This window comes from Conger conger, chromosome 8 (genome assembly GCF_963514075.1).
Source record: "Conger conger chromosome 8, fConCon1.1, whole genome shotgun sequence".
Taxonomy (NCBI): domain Eukaryota; kingdom Metazoa; phylum Chordata; class Actinopteri; order Anguilliformes; family Congridae; genus Conger; species Conger conger.
Window position 1 is genome coordinate 25,833,983 of NC_083767.1, and position 28,000 is coordinate 25,861,982.

The following is a 28,000-nucleotide window of genomic DNA, read 5'->3' on the forward strand; positions in this document are numbered from 1 at the left end:
TTTATGACAAATTACATATTTATTGGTTTCCGTAGTGTGGAAAAGACACTATTGCATCTGTGTGTGAATGTTAGATTGAGAAAACCAGTTCATTAAACAAGCGGGATTTAAAAGGCGGTCTCCGCATTTTCATTGTTGTGCAGTATCAATTGAAAGGTACAAGACACAATAGCACAACATTTGAGAAACACTGGTCTAGAGTAGGGATACTCCGGTTGTGTGGAAATACTATTCGCATTTCGATGAAAATCAGCCTGAAATTTAGTATGAGTAGTAGGGTAGTATGTGGTTTCGAACACAGCCTATACCTTCCCCAGAAAGGGCTGGTGTGGTGTGTAGGTGTTTGTTCCAACCAAGCACTTACACACCTGATTAGTTGATGGAACAGCAAGTTCGGGAGCCAGAAATAGAGCTTCTCCAGCCTAACAGACATAAAGTTATTAATTTAACAAAGGAAACAGCTCTAAAGGCTCCCCAGAGCCAATCGCTGACTGCTCAATCAGGAATAGTAGGTAATAGGCAGGTATGTAGAAGAGTCAGGACTAGTTAAGGGTCTCCGTTGGATCCTGAAAAGTAGAACCAATGGCTCTGAACTCATGGCCAGGTCTGATCCTTGTCCTGGTCTACTTTCGCATGAAGGATGTGGGAGGAGTTTCAGCGCCTGAATGGGAGTTTTCCTGTATGCGGCCATGGCGCACTGAGAAGGCAATGAGACGCTGGTATGTAGCGGACAGAAGGATGAGGGCTGCAAGCACTGCACCACAAATCAGGCTGAAGGTCCAGCGCGGGCCCAGAAGGGTGTATACCTGAGAGACAAACACAGGACCTAGTGCCCTTGCCGCACTGCCTGATGCAGTCAGCCAGCCCATGTACATGCCCTGCAGGACCAGAGAACACACAAATATATACTCACACATATGCACAAATCCTACATGGAATATCACATGCATTACACAGAGAGAGAATAAGTCTACTTATTATACCTGAGGTTTGGGTCCCAGGATTTTGGAGTACAGAGTGTAAGACATGACATTGCAGGCTGGATATCCCACCCCTATCAGGACATCGGCAGTGATGTACTGGGCCAGCTGGACGGCAGGGGTGAACTGGCACCATGTCTGCACAGCAGGGCAGCCTGTGGGCTCCAGGGTGGAGTTGGCAGATGAGGAGATTCTCTGCAGCCCATGCGTGGAGCCGTTCTGGAGGTCTGTAAGCAGGGACAAAGTGGGAGTGTAAAATAGCCCAGGACTTTTCGGTCAGACTGGCCCACCAAAACCCACCCAGTAATAGGCATCACCACCACCCATATAGCCAAGGCCACACAATGACAAACTAATATAAGATTAGCATAGATGTTTCTTTTGATTAGCAATGGTTTCCACTTTGCTAATCTCCATGGATCCCATTTTTGCCCAGTTTTGTTATTATGTAGTCATGGACACGGATCTTAGCTGATGCTAGAGAGGCCTGCAGGACTTTTGATGTTCTTCAGGGATCTTTTGGGAGTTGTTGCTATGCCCTTGGAGAGGTTTAGCAGGATGGGAAGACTCACCACTGCTCCAAGTCTTCTCCATTTCAAGATAATGGCACTATAGTTCAGTGGAGCCCCAGAGACTTATACAGTGCCGTCCATAATATTTGGAACAAAGACCCATTATGTCTTGATTTGCCTTGATTAACATGTGGTTAAAGTGCACATTTTTTGATTTTATTGTATTTTTTATAGATTTTGGTTTCACCATTTAGAAATTACAGTGGTGATTATACAAAGATGTGCTGTCCATTTCAGGGCACCATAATGTTTGGGACACAAGGCTTCACGTGGTTGTAATTGTTTAGGTGTGTTTAATTGCCTCCTTAATGCAGGTAGAATTCTCAGCACCCAGTCTTTCAACCACCTTTGGAAATGCTTGCTGTGGTTTATCAGCACAAGCACCAACGTTGTGCCAATGAGTCGAAGGAGCCTTTCAGACTGTGAAACGAGAATAAACCGGTTAGAGACATCAGCCAATCTATAGGTTTCCCTATCAACTGTTTGGAACATAATTAAGAGAGCACTAATCGCAAAGGGACTGGCTGGCAAAGGAAGACCTCTGCTGCTGATGAGAGAAGACTTCATGAACAGAAATATAGAGGCTACACAGCAAGATGCAAACCACTGGTTAGCTGCAAAAACAGGACATCCAGGTTAGAATTTGCCATTAAGTACTTAAAAGTACTAAAAGAGCAACCACAGTTCAGGAAAAAGGTCTTATGGACAGATGAGACAAAGATTAAATTATACCAGAGTGATGGCAAGAGCAAAGTATGGAGGAGAGAAGGAACTGCCCAAGATCCAAAGGGGGGGGGGGTGTTATGGCCTGGTAATGTATGGCTGGCAAAGGTACTTATTTTCATTGAATTCTGAAGTATATAGACACATTCTATCTGCTCAAGTTCAAGGGGATGCCTCAAAACTCATTGGCCAGTACAGCAAGACAATGATCCCAAACATACTGGTAAAGCAACAAAGGAGTTTTTCAAAGCTAAAAAATGTGCAATTCAGCATGCCTTTCATATACTGAAGAGAAAACTTCAATAGGTAATAGGTACAATAGGTAATTTCAGACTCCTAGTGGTCAAGAGAGGAATTGCAAGAACAAACAACCTCAAACCACAGCCCACAGTCTATGAATATAACACATAATATTCAATTATAATTTAAAACAGAAACAGCTGTGTAGGAGGGTTAAAGCTGGGTGAGGAACAGCCAAACTCTGCTTCCAATGTGAGGTTGCTGAAGACAGTTTAATGTCAGAAGTCATACACCAAGGCAAGACTGAGCACAGCGACAAGACACAAGGTAGTTGTACTGCATCAGCAAGGTCTCACCCAGGCAGAAATTTCAAGGCAGACAGGGGTTTCCAGATGTGCTGTCCAAGCTCAGTTGAAGAAGCACAAAGAAATTGGCAACGTTGAGGACCGTAGACGCAGTGGTCAGCCAAGGAAACTTAGTGCAGCAGATGAAAGACACATCATGCTTGCCTCACTTCACAATTGGAAGAGCAGCAGTGCCATCAGCTCAGAATTGGCAGAAACCAGTGGGACCCAGGTACACCCATCTACTGTGCGGAGAAGTCTGGTCAGACGTGGCCTTCATCGAAGAATTGCAGCCAAAACCATACCTCCAAAGTGGAAACAAGGCCAAGCGACTCAACTATACACAAAAACACAGGAACTGGGGTGCAGAAAAATGGCAGCAGGTACTCTGGACTGATGAGTCAAAATTTTAATTGTAGCAGAAGGCAATTCGTTCGCCAAAAGGCTGGAGGGCAGTACAAGAATGAGTGTCTGCAAGCAACAGTAAAGCATAGTGGAGGTTCCTTGCATGTTTGGGGCTGCATTTCTGCAAATGGAGTAGGGGATTTGGTCAGAATTAATGGTCTCCTCAATGCTGAGAATGCTTATCCATCATGCAGTACCATCAGGGAGGCATCTGATTGGCCCCAACTGCATTCTGCAGCAGGTCAATGACCCCAAACATACATCCAATGTCATGAAGAACTATCTTCAGCGTAAAGGAGTAGTCCTGGAAGTGATGGCATGACCCCCACAGAGCCCTGATCTCAACATCATCGAGTCTGTCTGGGATTACATGAACAGACCAAAGCATTTGAGGCTGCCTAAATCCACAGAAGAACTGTGGCTAGTTCTCCAAGATGTTTGGAACAACCTACCTGCCGAGTTCCTTCAAAAACTGTGTGCAACTATACTATACAAGCTAGAAGAATTGATGCTGTTTTGAAGGCAAAGGTATTCTTATTTTACAGCATTTGTCCACACCTGCCTAAAACGTTTGTACAGTACTGTGTGTATGTATGTATGTATGTATGTTTATAAGTGTGTATGTGTTCGTGTGCATGTGTGCTTGTAGTCTTTATGAGTACAGTGGGGCAAAAAAGTATTTAGTCAGCCACCAATTGTGCAAGTTCTCCCACTTAAAAAGCTGAGAGAGGCCTGTAATTTTCATCATAGGTACACTTCAACTATGAGAGACAGAATGGGGGGAAAGAATCCAGGAAATCACATTGTAGGATTTTTAATGAATTAATTGGTAAATTCCTCGGTAAACTAAGTATTTGGTCACCTACAAACAAGCAAGATTTCTGGCTCTCACAGACCTGTAACTTCTTCTTGAAGAGGCTCCTCTGTCCTCCACTCGTTACCTGTATTAATGGCACCTGTTTGAACTCGGTATCAGTATAAAAGACACCTGTCCACAACCTCAAACAGTCACACTCCAAACTCCACTATGGCCAAGACCAAAGAGCTGTCAAAGGACACCAGAAACAAAATTGTAGACCTGCACCAGGCTGGGAAGCCTGAATCTGCAATAGGTAAGCAGCTTGGTGTGAAGAAATCAACTGTGGGAGCAATTATTAGAAAATGGAAGACATACAAGACCACTGATAATCTCCCTCGATCTGGGGCTCCACGCAAGATCTCACCCCGTGGGGTCAAAATGATCACAAGAACGGTGAGCAAAAATCCCAGAACCACACGGGGGGACCTAGTGAATGACCTGCAGAGAGCTGGGACCAAAGTAACAAAGGCTACCATCAGTAACACACTACGCCGCCAGGGACTCAAATCCTGCAGTGCCAGACGTGTCCCTCTGCTTAAGCCAGTACATGTCCAGGCCCGTCTGAAGTTTGCTAGAGAGCATTTGGATGATCCAGAAGAGGATTGGGAGAATGTCATATGGTCAGATGAAACCAAAATAGAACTTTTTGGTAAAAACTCAACTTGTCGTGTTTGGAGGAGAAAGAATGCTGAGTTGCATCCAAAGAACACCATACCTACTGTGAAGCATGGGGGTGGAAACATCATGCTTTGGGGCTGTTTTTCTGCAAAGGGACCAGGACGACTGATCCGTGTAAAGGAAAGAATGAATGGGGCCATGTATCGTGAGATTTTGAGTGAAAACCTCCTTCCATCAGCAAGGGCATTGAAGATGAAACGTGGCATGACAATGATCCCAAACACACTGCCCGGGCAACGAAGGAGTGGCTTCGTAAGAAGCATTTCAAGGTCCTGGAGTGGCCTAGCCAGTCTCCAGATCTCAACCGCATAGAAAATCTTTGGAGGGAGTTGAAAGTCCGTGTTGCCCAGCGACAGCCCCAAAACATCACTGCTCTAGAGGAGATGGAGGAATGGGCCAAAATACCAGCAACAGTGTGTGAAAACCTTGTGAAGACTTACAGAAAACGTTTGACCTCTGTCATTGCCAACAAAGGGTATATAACAAAGTATTGAGATGAACTTTTGTTATTGACCAAATACTTATTTTCCACCATAATTTGCAAATAAATTCTTTAAAAATCAGACAATGTGATTTTCTGGATTTTTTCTTTTTCTCATTTTGTCTCTCATAGTTGAGGTATACCTATGATGAAAATTACAGGCCTCTCATCTTTTTAAGTGGGAGAACTTGCACAATTGGTGGCTGACTAAATACTCTTTTGCCCCACTGTATGTTTATCAGTTTGTCTGTCTTTTCCTCTTTGATCGGTGATTGCATGTTTGGTTTTGTTTCAGCCAGTGTTTCACCTTTCCATTAAACATTTTCAGTTCAGTTTATGTTTTTATTTCAGTTGGTAGCGTGTTCTCTGTTTTGGAAAGCTGACAGTGACAAACACAACAGAGCCTGCCGTCTTTTCATAGTGTTCTCGTAAGAAAATGTTCGCGAACAGGTGATTTTATGAAATCTTGACTTTGGTGTGCCACACAACACTATTTATAGTTTTTGTCTTTTTTAAGTTTTCACTTTAGCTAACCAACTATATTGTGAGCAAGCAAGTTATTTGGCTACGTAACTAGCTGGCTATATAACTAGGATATGATAGTCTACCACAAACGATGCAACTGTAAGTTAGAGATAAAAGGAATTTGTAGCTGCCAGACAAGCGATCACTGAAATTCTATATACTATTGTTTATCTAGTAGGAAAACAATACCAGTTCGATATCAGTAACAAACAAATTAGCTATGACTACTTAGCTTCCCGAATTTACAAATATCCACCTGAAGCACAACACTTGTGCAATTGCTACTATGTTGGTATTGCCTAGATTGCATCGTAAGTGGATATTTGTAAATTCATCAAGCTAAATATAGCCAATTTGTTTGTTGCCACCGATAGCAAACTGGTATTGTTGTATAACTAGATATGTAGTCTTTGCTTGGATAATAAACAATAGTATACAGAGTTTCAGTGATCGCTTGTCTGGAGTGCAATTTCGGCACTCCAGACCACGCCATTGGCTGTGGCAGTTTGAACCAATTTTCAACCAATGAGCTTGAATTGTACAATGTTTTAATACAGAGTGACGGCCTGACAAATGTACACTTTGAAACCCGAATTTAAGGACTATAAACACAGGCAGAGGGTGAGTCAACGTGTCAGTGAGCCTTTTTCAATGATAGGAAGGGATTACAATGGTCTTGTAATAATGTTTTAACACAAAAAGCTTACCTATTGTGCCCTCAAGGGGACTAGCCCCCGAAATGAGCATGAGCTAAAGATGGCCACAATACAGGACTGGCAGAGCATCACCAGAGAAGACACACAGTAACTGGTGATGTCCATGAATCACAGACATGCAAAGGATCTGCAACAAAATACTAAACATGACTACTTTTGGGTGACTAGCTCAGGAGGCAAGAGCAGGCAAGATGGTTGCCTGTTAGATCCCGCCCTGGGTGTGTCAGTGTCCCTGAGCAAGACGCTTATCCCCCAATTTCTCCCGACGAGCTGGTTGATGGCTTGCCAATCGCCATTGGTATGTGAGTGTGTGTGTGAATGGGCGAATGAGAAGCATCAACTGTACAGCGCTGTGGATAAAGGCAGTATATAAATGCAGACATTTTCCATTTACTGTCATGTACATAACATTTCTGGGTCCCAAACATGATGGTGCCTTGAAATGGGGACTATGTATCAATTATAGCTAGAATTCCTCCACAGTGATGTGAAAGACGGATGTCAAATTATAGGTAGTGTTTGTTTGCAATTATTGCTGCTAAAGGAAATAATTTAAAAAAAGGTTCCATCCATCCATCCATCATCTTAACCCGCTTATCCTGAACAGGGTCGCAGGGGGGCTGGAGCCTATCCCAGCATACATTGGGCGAAAGGCAGGAATACACCCTGGACAGGTCGCCAGTCCATCGCAGGGCACACACACCATTCCATTAGTCTAATATTACATTTTGTCTAAAGATCTGAAACCATTCAGGGCCATATTTACTAAGGAAGTTACAGTATTCTGAGCCCTGTAAAAGAGCTGATGTTTTCAATAGATGTCTTGTGTCCTTACAAAGATCATTTCAATATTTTATCTGAAAATAGTAGAATTACTAGAAACGTGTGAAACAAAGTTTAAATCCTATCTCCTTTCCAGAATGTTATGCATCATAGGAAATAAAAATAAACTTTATTTGTTGATTAATAATCAGGTAATATACACACAAATACAACTAAGTGCTTTAGACCACAAATCCCTGAATGCCCATATTCCAGCTATGGTAAAGCTGGCTCATAATCATCTTGAAAAACTACTCATCACACCAATCAAAAGCACACACAATTAGAATATAAAAACTTACCTGGACTGAGACTTCAGTGAATAAAAATAATATAGTTCACTCATAAAGTAAATGCATGTCATGATCAACTTCCAATTCTAGGCTGTTTGGGATTAGTTTACCAATAAAACCAAAATTACCACTGGTAACCACAGTGACTGTATACTTAATGTAGCACAATACCTGACCACTGGATTTTGGGGTACTGGTTTCCCCAGGGAAAGAGGACAAAGAATCCACAGAAGATGATGGCAAAACCCCCCAGCAGGACTGGACGATCCCCCACCCTGAGAACAATGCAGACACTTAAACCTCATCACAGCGATCATGAACAATTTTTTTGACAATGTTTAATAATTTATAAGTAGGAGGTCTCCCAGGGGAATTTCTGACAACTGGTATTGGCAGGATACTGATATTTCCATCTTAAATCATCATTTATGACTGACTTTCTTTTAATTCACAAAATTATGCAGCTTTTTCATTATTTCTTCATTTGAATTCTGCAGGCTACTCATAATTCTCTTCACCTAAATCCATGAGCAGTATATTGACATTGTAAAGATCAAATATTTTTTCTGTGTTCCATGAAAATGTACTGTTTTTTTTTTGTGTTTTTTTGCAGAACATGATATGCAGAAATGAGAGGGATTTACTTCTAATTATCGCATATACTTCGAAATAAGGAAATTTAATTTACTGAAGTGAACATTTTGCTACATCCTGTAATTGGATAACAAAATTGTACTTTAAAATGAAAATAATTCGCAAATTAATTATTATTTTACTGGAATAACAAGTCAATGAACAAATTTTCAGTTGATGTTTCACACCCCTCATAGACCATACACTTGTCCACATGTGTAGGAGAATTGGTATGGAATGTGTGTGGAAATATTACCATGTGTCATTTGTAGCATTGAAATAAGCCTTTTGCATTTACTAGATCTTGTGAAAGGCAGACCTAAAAATCAGCTTTTTTTTCCAGCTGGAGAAATCAATGAATAGAACACCTCAGTCCCGATGCTTGTCTTCCCAGATCCCTTCATTCACAGTAGCAAAGCCTTCCCCATATCATTCAAATGGACCTGCTGTGACGTAGCCAAAACTTACATTTTTGATATGAGCTTCACCACTAGGAACACCAGGATGGACTCAAAACCGATGCAGGCCAGTATGATGCCATTGTAAAGCACCGCCTGCCTGCGGGTCCAGGCGAACATGTCCATAGAAAGGGGTGTGGATATCCTGAAAAAATTATACAGCTATAGGTGAAAATAGCAGTACAACATCAGTAACCTGATGAACCACTGTTATTAGTAGTAGTAATATTTCTGCATGGCAAATAATTTACTTGTAGATGTAGTAGTGTAATAGAAAAACAACAGACCCAACTGCCATGATGCATGCTGTTTGTTCTGAGTAATTGACTCATACATTGAAAGGAGCGTGTTCAAAATAAGTGTGGAGTTTAATTTGAGAATTAATTCATTCTGTGAAAAAACAGGTGTCATTAATTGTCCTTTATTAAGGAAGAAGGGAAGCAAATGTTTCACACATTGTTATAAAATATTTTTCCTTCTGAATTGCTAAGTAATTTGCTAATGCTTTGATTTGGAATTAAATGTGTAATGTTTCCTCTACATTCAAAATATTGAACTAAAAGCTATTAAAAAATATTTGCACGCAAATATTTTTAACGCACTGCTGTTTATTTTAACACAACTGTACATGTGTACTCCAGAATCCTATATGCCTCATACAGCCAGCTTTACATGGTGACGAACATAGCCCTGGCTGAAATATGAATCTCCAGACTGCCTATAAATTACTTGGGTGAGCAGTGCTTAAAGTATTATTACCAAATCATATTGAGAAAGACAAAAAGTATTTTTGGAGAAAAGGAAAACGGACTTACGTCTCAAAGACAGCAAAAATGAATAGGACAACAAAGAAAAGAATGTTGGATGTGACGACAGCGACTAGGTCGATGTTGCCCTCCATGCTTGGTGCCACGTCCACTTGTTCTACGTGACAGTACAGTTACAGTTTAGCTAGAAACTGGATGGAGAGAAGTTAACAAGCCAACCATATTTGTCTGCGTGAACAAACACACAAACATACAAGCCCGTGACAATATAACCCACAACAATGAACAATAGACAGTACTGAAAAAAATAAAACATTTCTCTCAATAAATGTTAAAAAAACAAAAAACAAAAACCGTGTGATCATGCTTTATGCATATTTGCAACTTTATTAGTTGACCTATTTATAGAAATAACACTGCTCTTTAATCAATTATCACCCTTGATTACCTTCTGAAGTGTAATTGATTGTGTTCATGTGTCTGCCATGGTCATCCACACGATGCTCCCTGGGAATTTAATTTTGAATTCAATTAAGGCACTAACTGAAGCAATGCACTGTATTTTAATGCAGAGATGGAGAGATTTGTCACAAGAATACTGGTATAAAGTAGTATAAATATGAAAAATTACACTATCTGCTTAATAATCACCATGAAAATATGCAAAACTCACATTGTGCCTCTATATATTCAGCACCTTATTCAAGCTTTCAGCACCTAAGATTTTACATTGTAACCTTCTTGTTACAGGTTCTGTTTACAGGCCCCATTCCTGGTTGCACGTGCCGTTTCTTGCTACACCAGGTGATGTGCTGGGAATGCCTCACCTCAACACTATGAGAACCAAGAGGATGTTAATGACCCCGAAGCAGGCAGCCAGCAATGCGGGGGCCGTGTACATGTTCAGCTTCAGGTCCAACACCTTAAGCCACAAGCCAGTCTCACCGATGAAGGACAAACCAGCTTGCAGAGCTGAGAAAAACAACACCAGCTAGATTTACATGCTTACTAAGTGCTTGATGTGTCTGATCTTCACTGTTCGCTCCCTTTACCTTACCAACTATTACTTCTGGCCAGGCATGCTCAATAAAAATACTACTACACAGGAAATGTATGCATATAAATATAACTTAGGTGTTGGTGGTTTGTTCTAAAAAAAAAAGTAGATTTTCTTTTCTGAAAATTGACAAATGCAATGGGGATTTTGCAGTATATAAATGCACAGGGAGTATGAGCACTGGGTATTTCGAGGCCTAAGAATGCATTTTCTGAACCTACGTTGTTTGATTAAGCGTTTTAGCAAGTTAGAAGTAGGCTACATATTCGAAGGTAAAGGAATGATTATTATCAGACAATCGGTAAGTCATTCTCAGGTACATTTTTGTAGCCATACAGGGAACAAGCATGTAAATCTCTGTTGAAACGTATATTTTCCAAACCATGTTCTGTTACCATAGAATCTGTGAGCATCATAACGTGAAACAGCAAGGGTAAAACCACAATCATATGACTAAATCACATGAATTAACTGAATGACCTGGAATGAATGAGAAGGTCTCATTCACACACTCAGTTCAGTTTTTCCTGTATGCCACAAATGTCTACTCACTGTCTGCACGCAAGTGATCCTAAAATTAACCGTTCACTTTAAGAATGATTCAGGGAACTAGGCATGTAAATCTAGTGCTGGCAGGCATGGGTAAATTACGCAACTGAGCTTGTAAATACAATACACTGAAAGTTATGCCTATACCGAGTTGGCAAGCCAACGCGCAGGCAAACTGCATTGCAGGCCTTTTGGAATGTTCTTTTCCTCAAACTACTGCTTGCACGGTTAGTTAGTTCTCACAGTAGAAGAAATAGTTTAAACGCAATTGAACTTTTCCTTTTTGAGCTGTTGATGTTCACAAGTAAGTGTTATATTTGGAAAGAGACATTGCTGTCAGCTTTTCGGAACGTACTTTTTCAAAGTCGTTTGTAATTTACGGTATGTTATTTGAGTGATTATTTTATGTCCTGGGCTACTGTCAGTTATATCAGACAATTAGTGTATTAGCTAATAGTTTTAGCTGATATACCACGGATCTGAAAATGCATATCCAGAACTCCTCTCATTGCTAAAAGTGCATCGAACTAAAGGAGAGGATTTCAGTCCTGGAGGGGAGGATTTCTGTTCTACACTCAATCAAGGAAGATTAGTTGTTTTTAGAATCACTTCTGGAGTCCCGAGGAGCCGATGCTGAATCGCTGCTCTGCACCGAGGCCGAGCTCCCTGTGTCGGGGGTGGTTTCGGAGGAATGGCCCCGGGTGAGGTTACCCGTCACAATCACCCGGCTCCTCTGTTAACTCTAATTATTGGTGACTCTATTATTAGAAACCTTTTGCTAGAGTGTTGGACCTTCTCGGACATACAGTACTGTGCAAAAGTCTTAGGCTACTGTATAACATTCTGTAAAAATAATTCAATGAAACGTCCTAAATAAACATATTCTACATTTTACATTATATTTCAGTAATTTGGCAGAATAGTTAAAAACGGAATCAAATCAATATTTTTTGTGACCACCCTTCGGCGTTAAAACATTGCATCACTGCAATCAGCAGGGAGGTTGTTCCAAGCATGTTGGAGAACTTGCCACAGTTCTTCTGCAGACTTGCTTCTGATCTCAGACAGCCTTGATCAAGTTTATGTAAAAAGTAGTCAATTGCTTACAGTAATATGTAACTTTTTAAAACTAAATACAAAAATTAAATATTTTGGAAAATGAATATTTGGAAAACTCAAATGTGTTCTTTTATACGAACACACACACACACAAAAAAAAACATATATATAATAAAGTCTAGGGTGCCTAAGACTTCTGCACAGTACTGAAATCAAATCCCCACCTGTAGGCAGTGAAGATTATTTCACATGTTGGAACAAATAACACTCTTAGCCAGCAGTCCAAAGTTCTAAAAAGGGATTTTGGTCAACTGTTCAACTTTCTGAACATCCTTAACATAAGGATTTTCTTGTCTGGCCCAATCCCCATGTTCGGTCATGGCATGGGTCGATTTAGCAGGTTGATTAGCCTGAACACTTGGCCCTCATCTGCCTGCGCTGCTCACTGTGTAACCCTCATTGATAATTTGAACCTTTTCTGGGAATGGGGTCACTTTTTCCATACAGATGGTGTTCACCCAAATAAAGCGGGTGCAGGGGGCTTTCTGCCAACTTATGCTATAGCATGCAGCATTCTTTACTTGCCACGGGTAAAGTATCCTGCAGCTCCTGCCCTAACAAATGCGCAGAACCGTCCATGAAACATTGACGTTCCCCTGGTCCTAGTCCTTATTACATTGGTTCCACCTTGCCCACTGTTACGTTGTCTACTGGGTTCGGACCATCTAATGGCATTTTAAACATCCCTGTCTGTAACAGTGCTATTTTTTGTGGTGCAGCTACATACCCAATCGAGGAAATCGCTTGGCAGAAATGTAGACCAATCAAAAGCAGATTTTATTTGGGCTTTGGTGCTACGAAACGCCGTCCTCTACAGGAGACATGTCTGACCTCAGCTCAAGGTCTTTCACAAATTCTCCAAAACCTAGAGTATTGTTTACAAATGGAATTTACAGTGAAAGAGGTCCTACTACAATTAAGATGCATAGATCCGCTAGAGAGGATCATTTAGTCCCAAATCTTTTGCATCTCGCCCCACTGATTGCACAATCGGTAACTAATATTTTTAATTTGTCATTATCGACTGTGACTATTCCCAGTGTATGGAAAGATGGAAAGCTGCTCATGTTCTCCCATTATCCAAGAGTGGTGATGCCAGTTCAGTAAACAGCTATCGGCCCATCTCAAAATTGTCTTGCCTGGCTAAGATCTTGGAATCACTTGTTAAGCAACAACTATGTAGTTTTTTAACTTTCAACAATATTTTCAATCCACAGCAGGCCTGGATTCAGGCCTGGTCATAGCACCATTACAGCAGCTTCATTGGTTATAAATGATATAGGAACAGCGTTCGATAATAAACAAAAATGTGCAACGCTTTTTATTGATCCAGCAAAAGCTTTTGAAACAGCAGACCATACAATCTTAATAAAAATGTTGTCCTCCATCGGACTTGATAGCTTAGCCTGTTCATGGTTCCAGGATTACCTTCCAAATACAACTGAAGCTATTATGGTTGGGGATGTGAAGGAAAAATACTTGGACCAATTTTATTCACAGTCTATATAAATGATATTGCTAGCAAGATAGCTAATTGTAAGGCTCATTTTTATGCTGATGACACAGTGCTTTACTCCTCAGCACCAACAGGCACCTAGGCCTTTTAATGTTATACAGCATGCTCTAGCTGGTCTTAAACTTGTTTTGAATACTGAAAAAACTAAGTACATGATCTTTTCTACACGGAATACAACTATGCCAAATATTTCCATATAAATGTTTTATTGTAATCAGGGTTCCGCTGAAAAAGAGACCTTGGTCTCAGTGGGACTTCCCTGCAATAAAGGTTTCTATCTATCTATCTAGACATTGTGAGAACAAAATCTGCTAGCTGAGTGAGCTAAACAGGAGCCAAAGTGCAAGTTGATACACCTGCAGAACAATGTAACATGAGAATGCCATTTGATAGCAGGGAGAGGGAGAGCCTACCTGGACCCATTATGAAGCCCAGGGCCTGACAGGCACTCATGTTGGCCATTGCTCCTGTCCTCTCACTTAGCGATGTTGCACCAGCAACATAGGATCTGACAACAGCCACATTTCCTGACAACACACAAACATACAGACATGAGAGCGCACAAGAGGCAAGCAGAGTGCAAGAATCAATTCGAAGCAGCAGCTGAAGCCACTGGGATAAGGAAAGAATCATTCAATAATAATGGAACTGTCGTACAAGGCTTTTGATAAATCTTTAAAAATAATTGATAAAATCTTATTTTACATGTTGGAACAAATAACATAGCTAGTGCTTCTCTTTTTTGAATGGTTGGCCATAAGAAGGCAATACAAGTATTTTAAGAGCATGAAATAATATTAATTACAAAAAACATTACACAATTTTATTTCTGAAATGGACAAAAATGATTTTGCTTTTATATTTACGTTATGTCACAATCAGTCCTCAGCAATTAATGACTCTATGCAACCAAATTCATAATTTCTTAAATTACAGAACCAAAGAAAACAAATATTATGATATAAAGTAAATTTAATGAATCAGTGAATCAATGAATTACATTTGATTTTTTATACTAAATGTGCTACAACCCCTTGATGGAATCAGCACACTTAGAGGATGTTCATCCAGCTTTTTTACTTCATAACAAATAACCAAATCACAGATCTGACGCAAAACTATTCTTGTTAAACAGCTGAACTTTCTGGCTTGGTGAAACATAACTCAAATAAACTAAATGCATTTTATTCTATTTATAAATAACCAATAGATTATTTTAATTTTTTTCAGATCAAGTAGAGGAAAAATTATGGAATCATCAACAAAAAAAGAAAAAAAATCACAATTAGTACATTGTTGCTCCTCCTCAGGCTTTTATGGTGGCCTGAATTCTTTGAGGCATGGACTGCACTAATGAAAAACAATATTCTCCATCAAGCTGGTTCCAACTTTCTCAAATAGCGGCTGACATTTTTTAAAATTTTCTCCATAAATTTTCAATCAGATTAAGATCAGGACTGTTTGCTGGCAATGTCATTGAGTTGAAAAGCATTTCCGGAGGAAAAGCTTTAACACTCTTTCAGCTGTGGCAAGATGCATTCCTCATCACCAAACCTATTTTCTATCGATGGAATGAGAAAAGTGTCCAAAATTTTAATGTACACCTGTGCAGTGACTGTTGAGGTAATGATTGCCATCTCCCCTGGTCCTTTACCTGACATGCAACCCCATATCATAAATGACCAGGGAAATTTGCTTGTTTTCTTCAGGCAGTTATCTTTGTATGTTTCATTTGAACAGCACCAGACAAAAGATCCAGCATCATCGCCTTGGCCAATGCAGATTTGTGATGCATCGCTGAATATCACTTTCATCCAATCATCCACACTCCATGATTTCTTCTCTCAAGGGCAACCTTGTTTTCTTCTGTTTTGGTGTTAGTGGTTTTCGTTTGGCTTTCCTGCATATAAATTCCATTTCATTCAGCCGATTTCTTACAGTTCTGTCACAAACATTGACTTCTGTTTCACTTGTTTTTAATTTGTTTTGTTGTATATTTTCTATTTTCAAGACATATTGCTTTGAATTTTCTATCCTGACACTTTGACTTTGTCTTCCGTGGTCTACCTGTACGTTTTTCTTTTATAACTCCCCATTTTGTTAATACTTGCACCAAATTTTAGAAACAGCTACCTGGTAACAACCAACATCTTTTGCCACACTTTGGATTTCCTTCTTGAAGGAGTTTCATAATCCTTTCCATTGTTTAAATTGACAGCTCTCTTCTTGGAGCCATGTTTTCCTTCAATTAGCAAAGTCCAACAAGTCGTTAAGGTCTGCAAACACTCCCTTTTAACTGCAGACCAATTTGCATATTCAGACTTGTGCATTACAAATTACAAAGTGATTCCAAAACATCACTTTTTCTCCTCAACATTGAGTGATTCCATAATCTACTTGACCTGGAAAAAAGGTAATTAATTAAAATATTTTAATCTAATTTCTTTGAAGCATGTTTCATGAATGTTGAGCTGTTAAACAAAATTCGTTTTGTCACATCTGTGATTTGTTTATTTGCTATGAAGTAAAAAAAATAAATAAAACAAAATAAATAAAAAAAGCTGGATGAACATCCTCCAAGTGTGCCGATTCCATAATTTTTGCCAGGGGTTGTATATAACCCGCTATAGGGATCGATAATTTAACTAGCTGGCAATCAGAACAGGAACTTGAAAAGAAAATCCAAGCACCAACTCTCCTGTCTAAAAAACATCATATACAGTGGTGTGAAAAAGTGTTTGCCCCCCCTTCCTGATTTCTCTTTTTATTTTATTATTATTATTATTTTTTTTTTGCATGTTTGTCACACTTAAATGTTTCCGATCATCAAACAAATTTAAATATTAGTCAAAGACAACACAAACACAAAATGCAGTTTTTAAATGAAGGTTTTTATTATAAAGGGAGGGAAAAAATCCAAACCTACATGGCCCTGTGTGAAAAAGTGATTGCCCCCCTGTTAAAACATAACTTAACTGTGGTTTATCAAACCTGAGTTCAATTTCTCTAGCCACACCCAGGCCTGATTACTGCCATACCTGTTCTCAATCAAGAAATCACTTAAATAGGACCTGCCTGACAAAGTGAAGTAGACCAAATGATCCTCAAAAGCTAGACATCATGCCAAGATCTAAAGAAATTCAGGAACAAATGAGAAAGAAAGTAATTGAGATCTATCAGTCTGGAAAAGGTTATAAAGCCATTTCTAAAGCTTTGGGACTCCAGTGGTGAACCTTCCCAGGAGTGGCCGGCCGACCAAAATTACCCCAAGAGCGCAGCGACGACTCATCCAAGAGGTCACAAAAGACCCCACAACAACATCCAAAGAACTGCAGGCCTCACTTGCCTCAGTTAAGGTCAGTGTTCATGACTCCACCATAAGAAAGAGACTGGGCAAAAATGGCCTGCATGGCAGAGTTCCAAGACGAAAACCACTGCTGAGCAAAAAGAACATTAAGGCTCGTCTCAATTTTGCCAGAAAACATCTTGATGATCCCCAAGACTTTTGGGAAAATACTCTGTGGTCTGACGAGACAAAAGTTGAACTTTTTGGAAGGTGTGTGTCCCATTACATCTGGCGTAAAAGTAATACCGCATTTCAGAAAAAGAACATCATACCAACAGTAAAATATGGTGGTGGTAGTGTGATGGTCTGGGGCTGTTTTGCTGCTTCAGGACCTGGAAGACTTGCTGTGATAAATGGAACCATGAATTCTGCTGTCTACCAAAAAATCCTGAAGGAGAACGTCCGGCCATCTGTTCGTGACCCCAAGCTGAAACGAACTTGGTTTCTGCAGCAGGACAATGAACACCAGCAAGTCCACCTCTGAATGGCTGAAGAAAAACAAAATGAAGACTTTGGAGTGGCCTAGTCAAAGTCCTGACCTGAATCCTATTGAGATGCTGTGGCATGACCTTAAAAAGGCGGTTCATGCTCGAAAACCCTCCAATGTGGCTGAATTACAACAATTCTGCAAAGACGAGTGGGCCAAAATTCCTCCACAGCGCTGTAAGAGACTCATTACAAGTTATCGCAAACGCTTGATTTCAGTTGTTGCTGCTAAGGGTGGCCCAACCAGTTTAGGTTTAGGGGGCAATCACTTTTTCACACAGAGCCATGTAGGTTTGGATTTTTTTTCTTCCTTAATAATAAAAACCTTCATTTAAAAAATGCATTTTGTGTTTACTTGTGTTGTCTTTGACTAATATTTCAATGTGTTTGATGATCTGAAACATGTAAAAAAATACATCCTTATCTAGTGGTACACTTAAAATTCAATTAAAAGAATTTAAAAATGATTGCATCTGAACATTTTTTAACAACTTAAAAATGGACAACGAATATCAAAAGCTTGCACAAAATTGACCACCTTCATGAAATCTAAATGACTATAATGAATTTTTTTCAGAAACAATTTAATCATACCTCATGCTTATAAAGCTTATTATGTGAAGCCATTAGTAATGACCTGGCACAGAGAAAACTACACACACGTTAAACAATTTAATATTTGCTATGAAAAATCTGATCCTGACAAGCCTACAGACATATTGGCAGACATATTAAAATGTGGAGAAAATTACCTGCACCAAATCCAACAAATGTTCGAGCCATTAGCATGTAGTACTTGTTGTGTGAGGGTGGCAGGGTCACGTAGGCATACAGAATGTTTGCTGCGACATTGATAAGGATGGAGCACATCAGCGGCTCCTTTCGAGGCCTGTGATTGGACCACAGACCGAAGAGTGGAGATGCCACCATCTGCCCGAGGCTGTAGGCAGCAACCACCCAACCCAGAAAGCTGGCGCTGGAACTTTTGTCTACCTGGACAATTAACAGAACTCAAAGGAGATGTAAGCCATGAAAACAATTCTCTTCACTTTGAAAGCATAATCAAAGTTCTATCTTGTCATGAGGCATTAAGTTGGAAGCATTCATTCTGAAAAATTAATGTACAGAGATGCACAGAGATAAAGACACAAGATTGCTCTTACAAAGAGGTCTGTTATCCATAAATAGGGGAAACAATTGACAGTTATTCATCCCATTGCAAACACAGAACAGTTTGAATTTGTTTAGAAACAAGGTTTTCCCTTATTATACACAAAGGGAGGGGACAGGAATAGACAGCAGAACATTGTGCTTACCTTTTGCAGAAAGGGCCATATTGATGTGATCACAATGGTGAAACCTGAGGGCAAAATAGCAATGCCTCAGAACTGGAGTTATTTACAGTGCTGCGATAGCCAGACATTAATGTGTACTAATCCATTGAAGTATACACAGCATTTAAATTGTGCATCACAGTGGAAAAAGCCTTAAATGGTAGAAAGATTTCTTCTCGGAGACCCTTTTGACCCGGAAGGAGAGACAGAATTACACCCTGTAACTACATAGTCTACATGTCTATACTGCCTGAGTGATTACCTGATGCACTTGACTCCTGTCGTGCAAATTCTGATTCTCTTAATAATCTCACAGACAACCTGAATAGTACCTTGCTTAAAATGCTTGATTCCGTTGCTCCTCTTACAACAAGAAAACGCACCCGGATGAAATTAGCACCATGGTTTTCAGACAACCCTCACGCGTATGGGAAAAAAATGTTTTCCCATACGCGCAGGTGGCGTATGGGAAAACAAGAGATTTCTCGTCTTGCCTGAGTCGACAATTTCAAGAAGTATAAACGTGCACTCTCAGCTGCTAGGACTGCATATTTCTCTAACTTGGTTAGCATTAATAAAAATAATCCAGTTTCTGTTTGATACTGTTATTAAACTCACACAGAATGCCCCTGCCAATAGCTCTTCATTCAAAGCTGATGATTTTCTGAATTATTCACAAATAAGGTTGATGCAATTCGAGATAAAAACCAATGGTCCACACTCGGCTCAGAATGATGGCTATGATCTATCGATTACTTTGATGGATGCAGGCACTGTGACACTGCACTCTGAAGCCTTTACCAGCTTGGTAAAGCCTTACCTGCTTCCAAACCTACAACCTGCATACTAGACCCTATACTGTCTAGTCTTTTTAAGGAATTGTTTCCTGTTTTAAATAGTCATATTCTTAATGTTGTCAATAAGTCGTTCTCCATGGGGTCTGTGCCCTCAGCTTTTAAAACTGCCATTATTAAACCGCTGCTTAAAAACCTAAAATGGATCCAAAAATTCTGAATAACTATGGACCAATTTCCAAAGTTCCTTTTATATCTAAATTACTTGAAAGGGCTGTTGCTGATCAACTTACGGCCTACCTATCCAACAGTAATGTTTTTGATAAATTTCAATCTGGCTTTCGGTCCCGTTATTCTACTGCAACCACCTTGACCAGAGTAATCAATGATCTGCTGCTTACTGTTGATTCTGACTTAACATCATTGTTGCTGCTTCTTGACCTAAGTGCAGCTTTTGACACCATGGACCATAGCATACTTCTCAGCCGTCTGGGGAAGCATACTGGCTTGCAGGGGACGGTGCTTTCTTGGTTTCATTCTTATGTATCAAATAGAACTGAATGTGTAATTTACAATAATAGAATCTCTGAATTTTCTGAAGTAAAGTTTGGTGTAAAAAATGGATCATCCTTGGCTTTGTTCTATTCATATGCTTCCCCTTGGTGACATCATTTGCAAATATGGTATTAAATTTAATTGCTACGTTGATGACACGTAGCTATATGTACCTGTAAAGCCAAATGACCTTTCCCAAATTTTGAATGACTTTGATAAATTTAGACGCATGTGTATCAGAAATAAAATAAATGGGTGGGTATGAACTTTCAGAGTTATTAGTTGTTAGACCAGCCAAACATGGATACTTGTTTGAGAATTTGAATGTTAACATTGATGGCTGTATTATCTCTGAAAGTCCGGCCATCAAAAACCTTGGAGTGATTTTTGATTCTTGTCTGACATTCCAGCCTCATATCAAGGCTATTACCAAAATTCTACCTATTCTTTCATTGCGTGATGCTGAAATACATGCATTTGTATCTTCTAGGCTTGATTATTGTAATGCCATTTTCTCTGGTCTTCCTTCAGCTTGTTCAGAATACTGCAGCTAGAATCCTGACAAAAACAAAAACAAATTGAACATATAGACCTAACACCCATTATGGCCTCTCTTCACTGGTTACCAGTACAAGCTAGAGCTGATTTTAAGGTCCTTCTTTTAGGCCTTGCATGATCTTGCACCACCTTCCATTACATGTTAAAGCATGTTCAGTTGAAACATTTAGGCTACATCAAGACTAAAAATATACTTTTACTCACTTCATTACAGCCTACCCTAGAACTGCATCCCTATAACACAGGTGGCAGGTAGGGCAAGTAGGGCTGTATTTTTCTGCATTATTTGTTTGATTGATTGATTGATGGCAAAGAGATTAATGAGTTCATGAAGTCATGTTCTGCCTGAAACGAGATGTTCAACTTTCATTTAATCAGAAGTGCTTATTTTTCGTGCATGTTCACACTGAGAATTGAATTGCTTGTAAAATCAATTTGTAAACTGAAATCAGTGTATACACCTGTTGCTGTTGTTGTGGTTAGCCAGAGATACTGTATTTTGTATTTAGTATTTATTAAGATACGCCAAGTTAATCTGGTTCACAGCCTTATACATTCAGAATATTACAAATATATGCAGCCTTTGTGAATCAATAGACATGGCAACTCAAAATTGAATACAATAGACCACATTTTCTAAATGCAGCACGTTTATATATTTTACACTATTTCTGCATGGAAAATGCTGAATATTGTGTTAATGTGACCGCTGATAATTACACATAGTCCCTGCCCTTTCGCACATATGACATATTGAAGGCTTAATAAGAGACATTTAAACAAGACCAGGCAAGCCTGGTGAAGTGGACCCTGAAATTATGGGGGCAATTGTGTGGCAGGAACTATATGGGCTGACGCATGTCTATCAACCCTCTCTCACTTTTTTATTACTAATAAAAATATATAACATTGCATCAGCGCTATCATTCCCCATAAGCTACATTCACTTCCTTCATTGAGATGTTTCCATCTCTGTAGGCTACTTGTATTACTACTGTAAAATGTGTTTTGTGGCTTTAAAGCATTTCTTCGTGGTCGGGCTCTGTCTAGTAGCTTTGAGAACCGATTGCCACAACATACTGTTTTGAATGTATTGATTTCATTAGCTAAATTGGCTATACTCTGGAAACAAGCCAGCAAATAAATACCATCTGCTTCAGAGAGTCAATGCCATTTGTCTCTTCACTCACTTAAAGTAGCGGAATGAATGGACATTTTATTAATTCAGTTTTTTTATTTAGTCATCTCATTTTGGCACCCCTAACAAATATTGTAAATAAAATCTAATTGGAAATAGAATTTTACTTAAAATAGTCAATCTAAGACACTATATTAGGTCATTCCATCACTTCCCGTTTAACTGGAGTATAAAAATAAGGTAACAAGCATTCAAAAACCCTTTGTCGTCCATCAGCATGGAAAAAGCCAACAAACTGTGAATTCAGAAGACACAGACGGTAATCGATCATCACAAGTCTGGGAATGGGTACAAAGAAGTGCATAAACGGTTAGATATACTACTAAGGCACCGTAAGGGAAATAATTAAAAGGTGTAAAACATATGGAATGGTAGCAAAGTGCATATTATTCCCACAAAAGTAAATGGCACTTCAATACCAACAAACTCTTTGGAAGGGTGGCACAAATACAGCACTTACTCTTACACTTACTGACAGCAGTACAATAAATAAAACCAAGCATCTGGAGTTTGCCAAGCCTCATTGGAATTATGACTGAAAGAGTGGTATGGTCAGATGAAACCAAAATTTTACACCATCAACATGTTTGGCGATAAAAGAGGAAGGCATACAAGGAGAAGCACCCATACCTGCACTCAAATATGGAAGTGGGTCATTGATGTTTTGGAGATGTTTTGCTGCCAGTGGTCCAGTGGCACCATTTAAGATTAATGGCACAATTAATTCAACAAAGTACCAGGAAATCTTAGCAGAAAATCTGGCTGCCTCGGCTAAGAAGCTGAGACTTGGTCTTGGTAGACAATGGCAGGACAATGACTCTGAGCACACATAAGTGGATGTGCAAGCTAGCTAGCTAGCTAAGGTTTGCAAGAAAACTCAATAACTTTTATTTGTTAACCGAGCTACCTGTGGGCTACCAGAAAAAAACTGCCAGCTTTTCATAAAGATAAGCATTGTATAGTGATTGTCATATTCAGATGAAAAGACCGCTATGTAATTTTAACTGAGACGTACTGCGTAAGCTATCTTGCACATGCACGTTTTAAGGAGATACTTCATGTCAGTCACACTTGCCCCAAAAATAGGGAAAACAATGACATTTTAATGCAACAGTCAGTAAACCTTAGACCCTGTTAACTCTGACTCACATTTCCAGAGAGGGATCATGCTTGACTGGACCAGAGAGCAAGCATTTATTCAGGGTAATTCAAGCCAGTCCATGTCAGGAAAATATCATTATAATATTATATGAGGATTTTGTCAATTAATTGCATTGAAATTAATTTCCTGAATTGGAACTTGGAAGTCATAGCCACTTGAAGCCAACTGAAGCTGCAACCAATTACACAAATGTTTTCTAAACATGCTCATTAAAACACTGCAGAATTTGAGGAAAAATATATGCGAATAGAATCCCGATACAAGTAGCTTCAAAAAAATATCGATCTGAAGAAAAGGCAAGGAGCTGTCATTTAGCACACTTAAAAAGAACAAGAGCACAACAGAGGCTGTCCTCCATGCCAGAGGATGAGGATTGTTTTTTATAGGATTGTCAGCTGGGCTAAAGCACACCTGGTGCTACCTTTTCTACCAGGAAATAAATTATATACATTATTATATAAATTATATGGAGACTGACAGGATAGGGTTGGATTCCAAGAGGGTGATCATGGACATTTCATTCAAATTTATCAGCCACCCTGCAATATGGTTTGTTCACTGTAGCGATAACAGTTACACAAGAAAACATTATTTTGAATTTACTTACCGACACTGCTGAGGAACATGGTGAAGTACATGACCCGAATGGACCTCCAGCGACTCCTACACTGGAGTGCTGTCTCAGGAGCTTCATCACTGAAGACAACAGAGACTGGAGTTGTACAGGTGTGCACCTATAAATACTTCTCATGACAAAGCCTGATTTTTTTTCAGTTGGTATTTTATGGTCACAAAATGTCTTCTTAACGTGAAGAATCCCGACTTGATTACATTCTGGACAGATATGCTTGAAAGCAAATGTTTATCCTCATTTGCGTTGCAGCACTTTCAACAGACATTGTCCTAAAGTTTCTTCTTACCAAAGAGTGCCTGACCCACAAGCGTAGACATGTACCATGGTGGCTAGGGATGTGTACCGAGAGCCAGTATTTTTTGGTACCGGTTCCTAATTGGTCGGTACCAGAGTACCGCTAAAGATTCTGGACAAATGATACTGTTTCCGGTATTTTTTAAGAGTCTACCTAACCGTCACGTAATTATGACAGGTCAACAGGTTATGACGCAGTGCCCCGTTGTTTTCTCTAGTAGTCAATATGTCGGCCATAAGAGCTAAGCGCTCCAAGGTATGGGCTCACTTCATCAAACTCAATGAATCCTCGGCTCAATGCAATATATGCAAGAAAGTAGTTGCGTCAAAGGGGGGTAACACCAGCAACATCATGAAACACTTGCAGTCTACCCATAGCATAAAGCTGAAGGAGTGCGGCGTGTTTGACTGCCTAAACAAAGCATCTAAAGTTAGCAACCCGGCAGACGCTGACAACACCGTGCCCTCGTCCGTGCAGGCAGACTCCGACAGTGCTTCTTCATCAAGTCACGGTGAGTGTATGAATCATTAAAGTGAAATACTAGATTAAGTTGTCATAATTTACAAGATTGATTCCCAATATATACATCCTTAAAGGTTTAAGAATGCCAGTAAAGCTGGATTAAAAATAATAAGTAATTAAATTACCCTTTTTTAAAACATGTGCAGCGCCATTTTATCCGAGTGTATAGCGTGACGTCACTCTGTCCAGAGCGATCTCGGCTGCTGCCAGAGAAAGTAAATATGTTGCTTTTCCTTAACAAAAACTGTTAGGGCTAAATGCGTCAGGAGAAGCGCCTCCCCTACACTGTTCCGTTTACATGTATGTGTCTGTTGGGTTGAACATGTAGGCAAGGGCTTTGGTCATCTCCCTAGGTTTTTTTAAAATTTCATCTATTCTGAGAAGCATTTGTAATTTTAAGTTAAGATTCTATTCTGTTGAAGCATTATCACATTGACAGCTACCTTTAAGGCTGTATGGAGCTGCCTGCTCGTTTTTTTTGGCATACCTCGCACTGCACATGCTGACTTGCTAAGGGCTTAAAAGGCATGTGCTGTAAGTTGTTTAATGATGTTGCTGGTGTTACCCCCCTTGTGGTAATAAAAAACGATTGAATCTTTTACCATCATGTAACGTCTTTATTTTATACACTAAATTACACGCCGTGGTATCGATAAGAGTATCAATAAATACCGGCACCGATAAGGAGTATCGGTATTGGTATCGGTATCAATAAAGTCCTAACGATACACATCCCTATTTGTGGTAATAAAAAACGATTGAATCTTTTACCATCTTGTAACCTCTTTATTTTATACACTAAATTACACGCCGTGGTATCGATAAGAGTATCGATAAATACCGGCACCGATAAGGAGTATCGGTATTGGTATCAGTATCAATAAAATCCAAACGATACACATCCCTAAAGGTGGCACAATTATATCAAGAAATTGGATTTTCCATCCTTGGAAAAACGACTACGCTGTCATGCATCAAACAAATAAGCACAAAAATACTGGTCAATCGCTGGCTCAGCCAGTTTATAATGCCATCCTAACATGGTGCATTAAAAAACATAATAGATCAAGAACCCCCCCAACAAAATGAAAAACTAGGCTGTAGTTTATCCCTAATCTGGGCCAATTTTCAGTTAGTAAAGGATGGCAGGGTAGCCCAGTGGTAGGGTGTGTGGCTGGCAAGTGTTGAATAATGGTTCAAGCCCCAGGTGGGTATATGCTGAACTGGTCTAATGAACTTCCATTTTCAATTATTTCTCAATAATAATATTGTTGCATGTGCACTAACAGATTCATTAACCCAAAAACATGGTTGAGGCTTGCTTCAGTTCTTATGTAGGCCTATAACATAATGTTATGATGGAGTGAGATGTCTGTTGTGATATCATATTTTATACAACAAAACCTAAAAAAAAAATTATAACCACATTAGTATAGCACACTCGCACAAAGTGTGGTCCACTTTAAGTATTATACACTTCAGCAAAGTATACGTAGGATTAATTTTTTTTAAAAAGGAAAGAAGATTAACATTGCCAACCATCACATCACATAAAAAATCACATAAAGGAGTGGATCCCAAACCTAAATACCTAGAGAGATTAATGGGATCCAGCACCTGCCAAAATCCATTTTTATGTATGATAGATGGACGCTTGATGAGGTAATTTAAATTCAGTCCTGTCACCCCTTGTGCTCTTTTGGGCTATTGGTAATTTATTAATGTATTATTTTAAGTCTCTGTGTGGGGAAGGGAAGATAATTGTGCTTTTTAAATGCGTTTTTAAATGCGTGCTTATGCAGCGTAGACTATTACGAGTTTAGAATATTTTCTTTATTATAATTTACAGCACCTTCCGCCGAACACCAAATACACAAACAAGTACTAAAATACAAATCTAATATTAGTTTTAAATAAAGCTTAAAACAAGCGAAAATGATGTTACAAAATGTGTGTAGTTAGTCTGTAAAGTAGTTAAGCCTACGGATCGTTCTTAATGCATGTCACAAACCATGCATGTCACAAACCATGGCTCAGGCAGTAAGAGCAGATTAGATTATTTTTTTCAGAAATAACATATGACCCTCAGCGGTCATAAACAGTATCGGTTACACGGTTAACGTAAACTTTCGAGCATAACACGAGGATGCGGCCGCTTCCACTAGAAGTCCGTTTAATGGTATTTTTTCTCCCGAGGACTGCGGTTTACGGTTATGGTTGCTTATTGACTATCTCAGCCACTAAAACACTTTGATTGATGTGAATTAGACCAATAATTATAGAGAAAATGACAAATAACTGCGCAACATCCCTGTGTTCAGAAGTCTTTGCTCATGATGGTCCAAACCAAGCCTGCCCGGTTCGTAGTCTCTCGTTAGTGGAGCACTATTACCATGTCACTGCATGCTGAAATGGATCCCGGTTATACATTTCTATGTTTGCAGGTCAGGCACGCGTCTCAGTAATTTTACAACACCGGCACTGCTTGTGTCGAAAGTGCCGCGGAGCATTTCGCTTCAGTTACCGCTGTCCAGACTAAACAAGTACGGGATTCTTCACAGTCTCGACTCGTTGAATCCGTGTTTATCAAATAAGAGCGCATTAAAGCTAGATTGATCGCCATATCATGCAACACTCGATTTACAGTAGAAATTTGTTTATAAGATAATTCAGCGTTATTCCAGTTAGCTAACTTCCATATCTTTGTCAATTTCACAAATAGCTAGCTAAGCGAGTAGAGGTACGGTAATTATCTAACATCATTACACTGGCGTAGGCTAGCTAGCTAGCTATAACGTTATAGAGGTCAGTAACAGCGAATTGCATTTCTGGCCAAGTTGTTTTGAAGCAGACAGGTTAGTTAATGTTATCCATCCACGAAACAGACAAGTTACCCAATTTTAGAGCAACTAATGTGGAGTTCCTTTTATCGAAACAGACATTCACTTGTTAATTACACCCACCTGCCAAGATCGCCTTTCAACAAAGGGGTACTTTCCTCTGACTCCTGTAGTTGCGGCATTCTTATCCAACGTATGCTTACTTACAGTGCTAACTAATTTAGGATTTTAACGAGTGGCTCTTGTTTGCAAGCTAATGTTAGCTTGCTGGTAACTTATGCCACTATGTTTGAGCTGCAAATGCATGCCTAACTTATGCTGACAAGCTATCAGGCGATTGGTAACCAGCTAACGGATTGCTGCGATGAGGAAACACTAAAAATTGACAATGGTCCCATCTATGCCAGTTGTTCCATCTGACAATGTCCTCTTTTAATGTTTGACGCTCAAAGGCTAAATCCGGCATGAGACCCAACATATAGTAAGTAGTACACATGCAATTGAGGGAATCGATGCTTGCGGAAGTTTTTTATTCGTCT

General features: G+C 39.5%; 1 protein-coding gene across 2 annotated transcripts; it reads right to left on the reverse strand.

Moving 5' to 3' along the window:
* mfsd8 (major facilitator superfamily domain containing 8) lies at positions 1-27,998 on the reverse strand. Of its 2 annotated transcripts, none has more exons than XM_061253277.1 (12): positions 27,585-27,998; positions 23,778-23,866; positions 18,886-18,929; positions 18,322-18,562; positions 14,151-14,264; positions 10,324-10,468; positions 9,945-10,003; positions 9,545-9,653; positions 8,740-8,874; positions 7,810-7,913; positions 984-1,207; positions 1-878 (listed from the first exon to the last, which is right to left on the reverse strand). In XM_061253277.1, the coding sequence occupies exons 1-12, from the start codon at positions 27,641-27,643 to the stop codon at positions 624-626; spliced, it is 1,578 nt and encodes a 525-aa protein (XP_061109261.1). In that variant the 5' UTR covers positions 27,644-27,998; the 3' UTR covers positions 1-623. The 2 variants fall into 2 exon arrangements, with proteins under 2 accessions (XP_061109261.1, XP_061109262.1); XM_061253278.1 differs by having other exon boundaries at positions 18,322-18,579; positions 27,585-27,633.
* Positions 27,999-28,000: the final 2 nt, after the last annotated feature.

Coding starts and splice junctions, on each gene's coding strand:
- mfsd8 (XM_061253277.1), bottom strand. CDS start 27,643: ATGCCGCAACTACAGGAGTCAGAGGAAAGTACCCCTTTGTTGAAAGGC. Junction 14,265..18,321: donor ATTTGTTGGATTTGGTGCAG/GTAATTTTCTCC, acceptor GTGTGTTGTCAG/GAAATGTGGCTGTTGTCAGA. Junction 9,654..9,944: donor AATCAATTACACTTCAGAAG/GTAATCAAGGGT, acceptor ACTGTCACGTAG/AACAAGTGGACGTGGCACCA.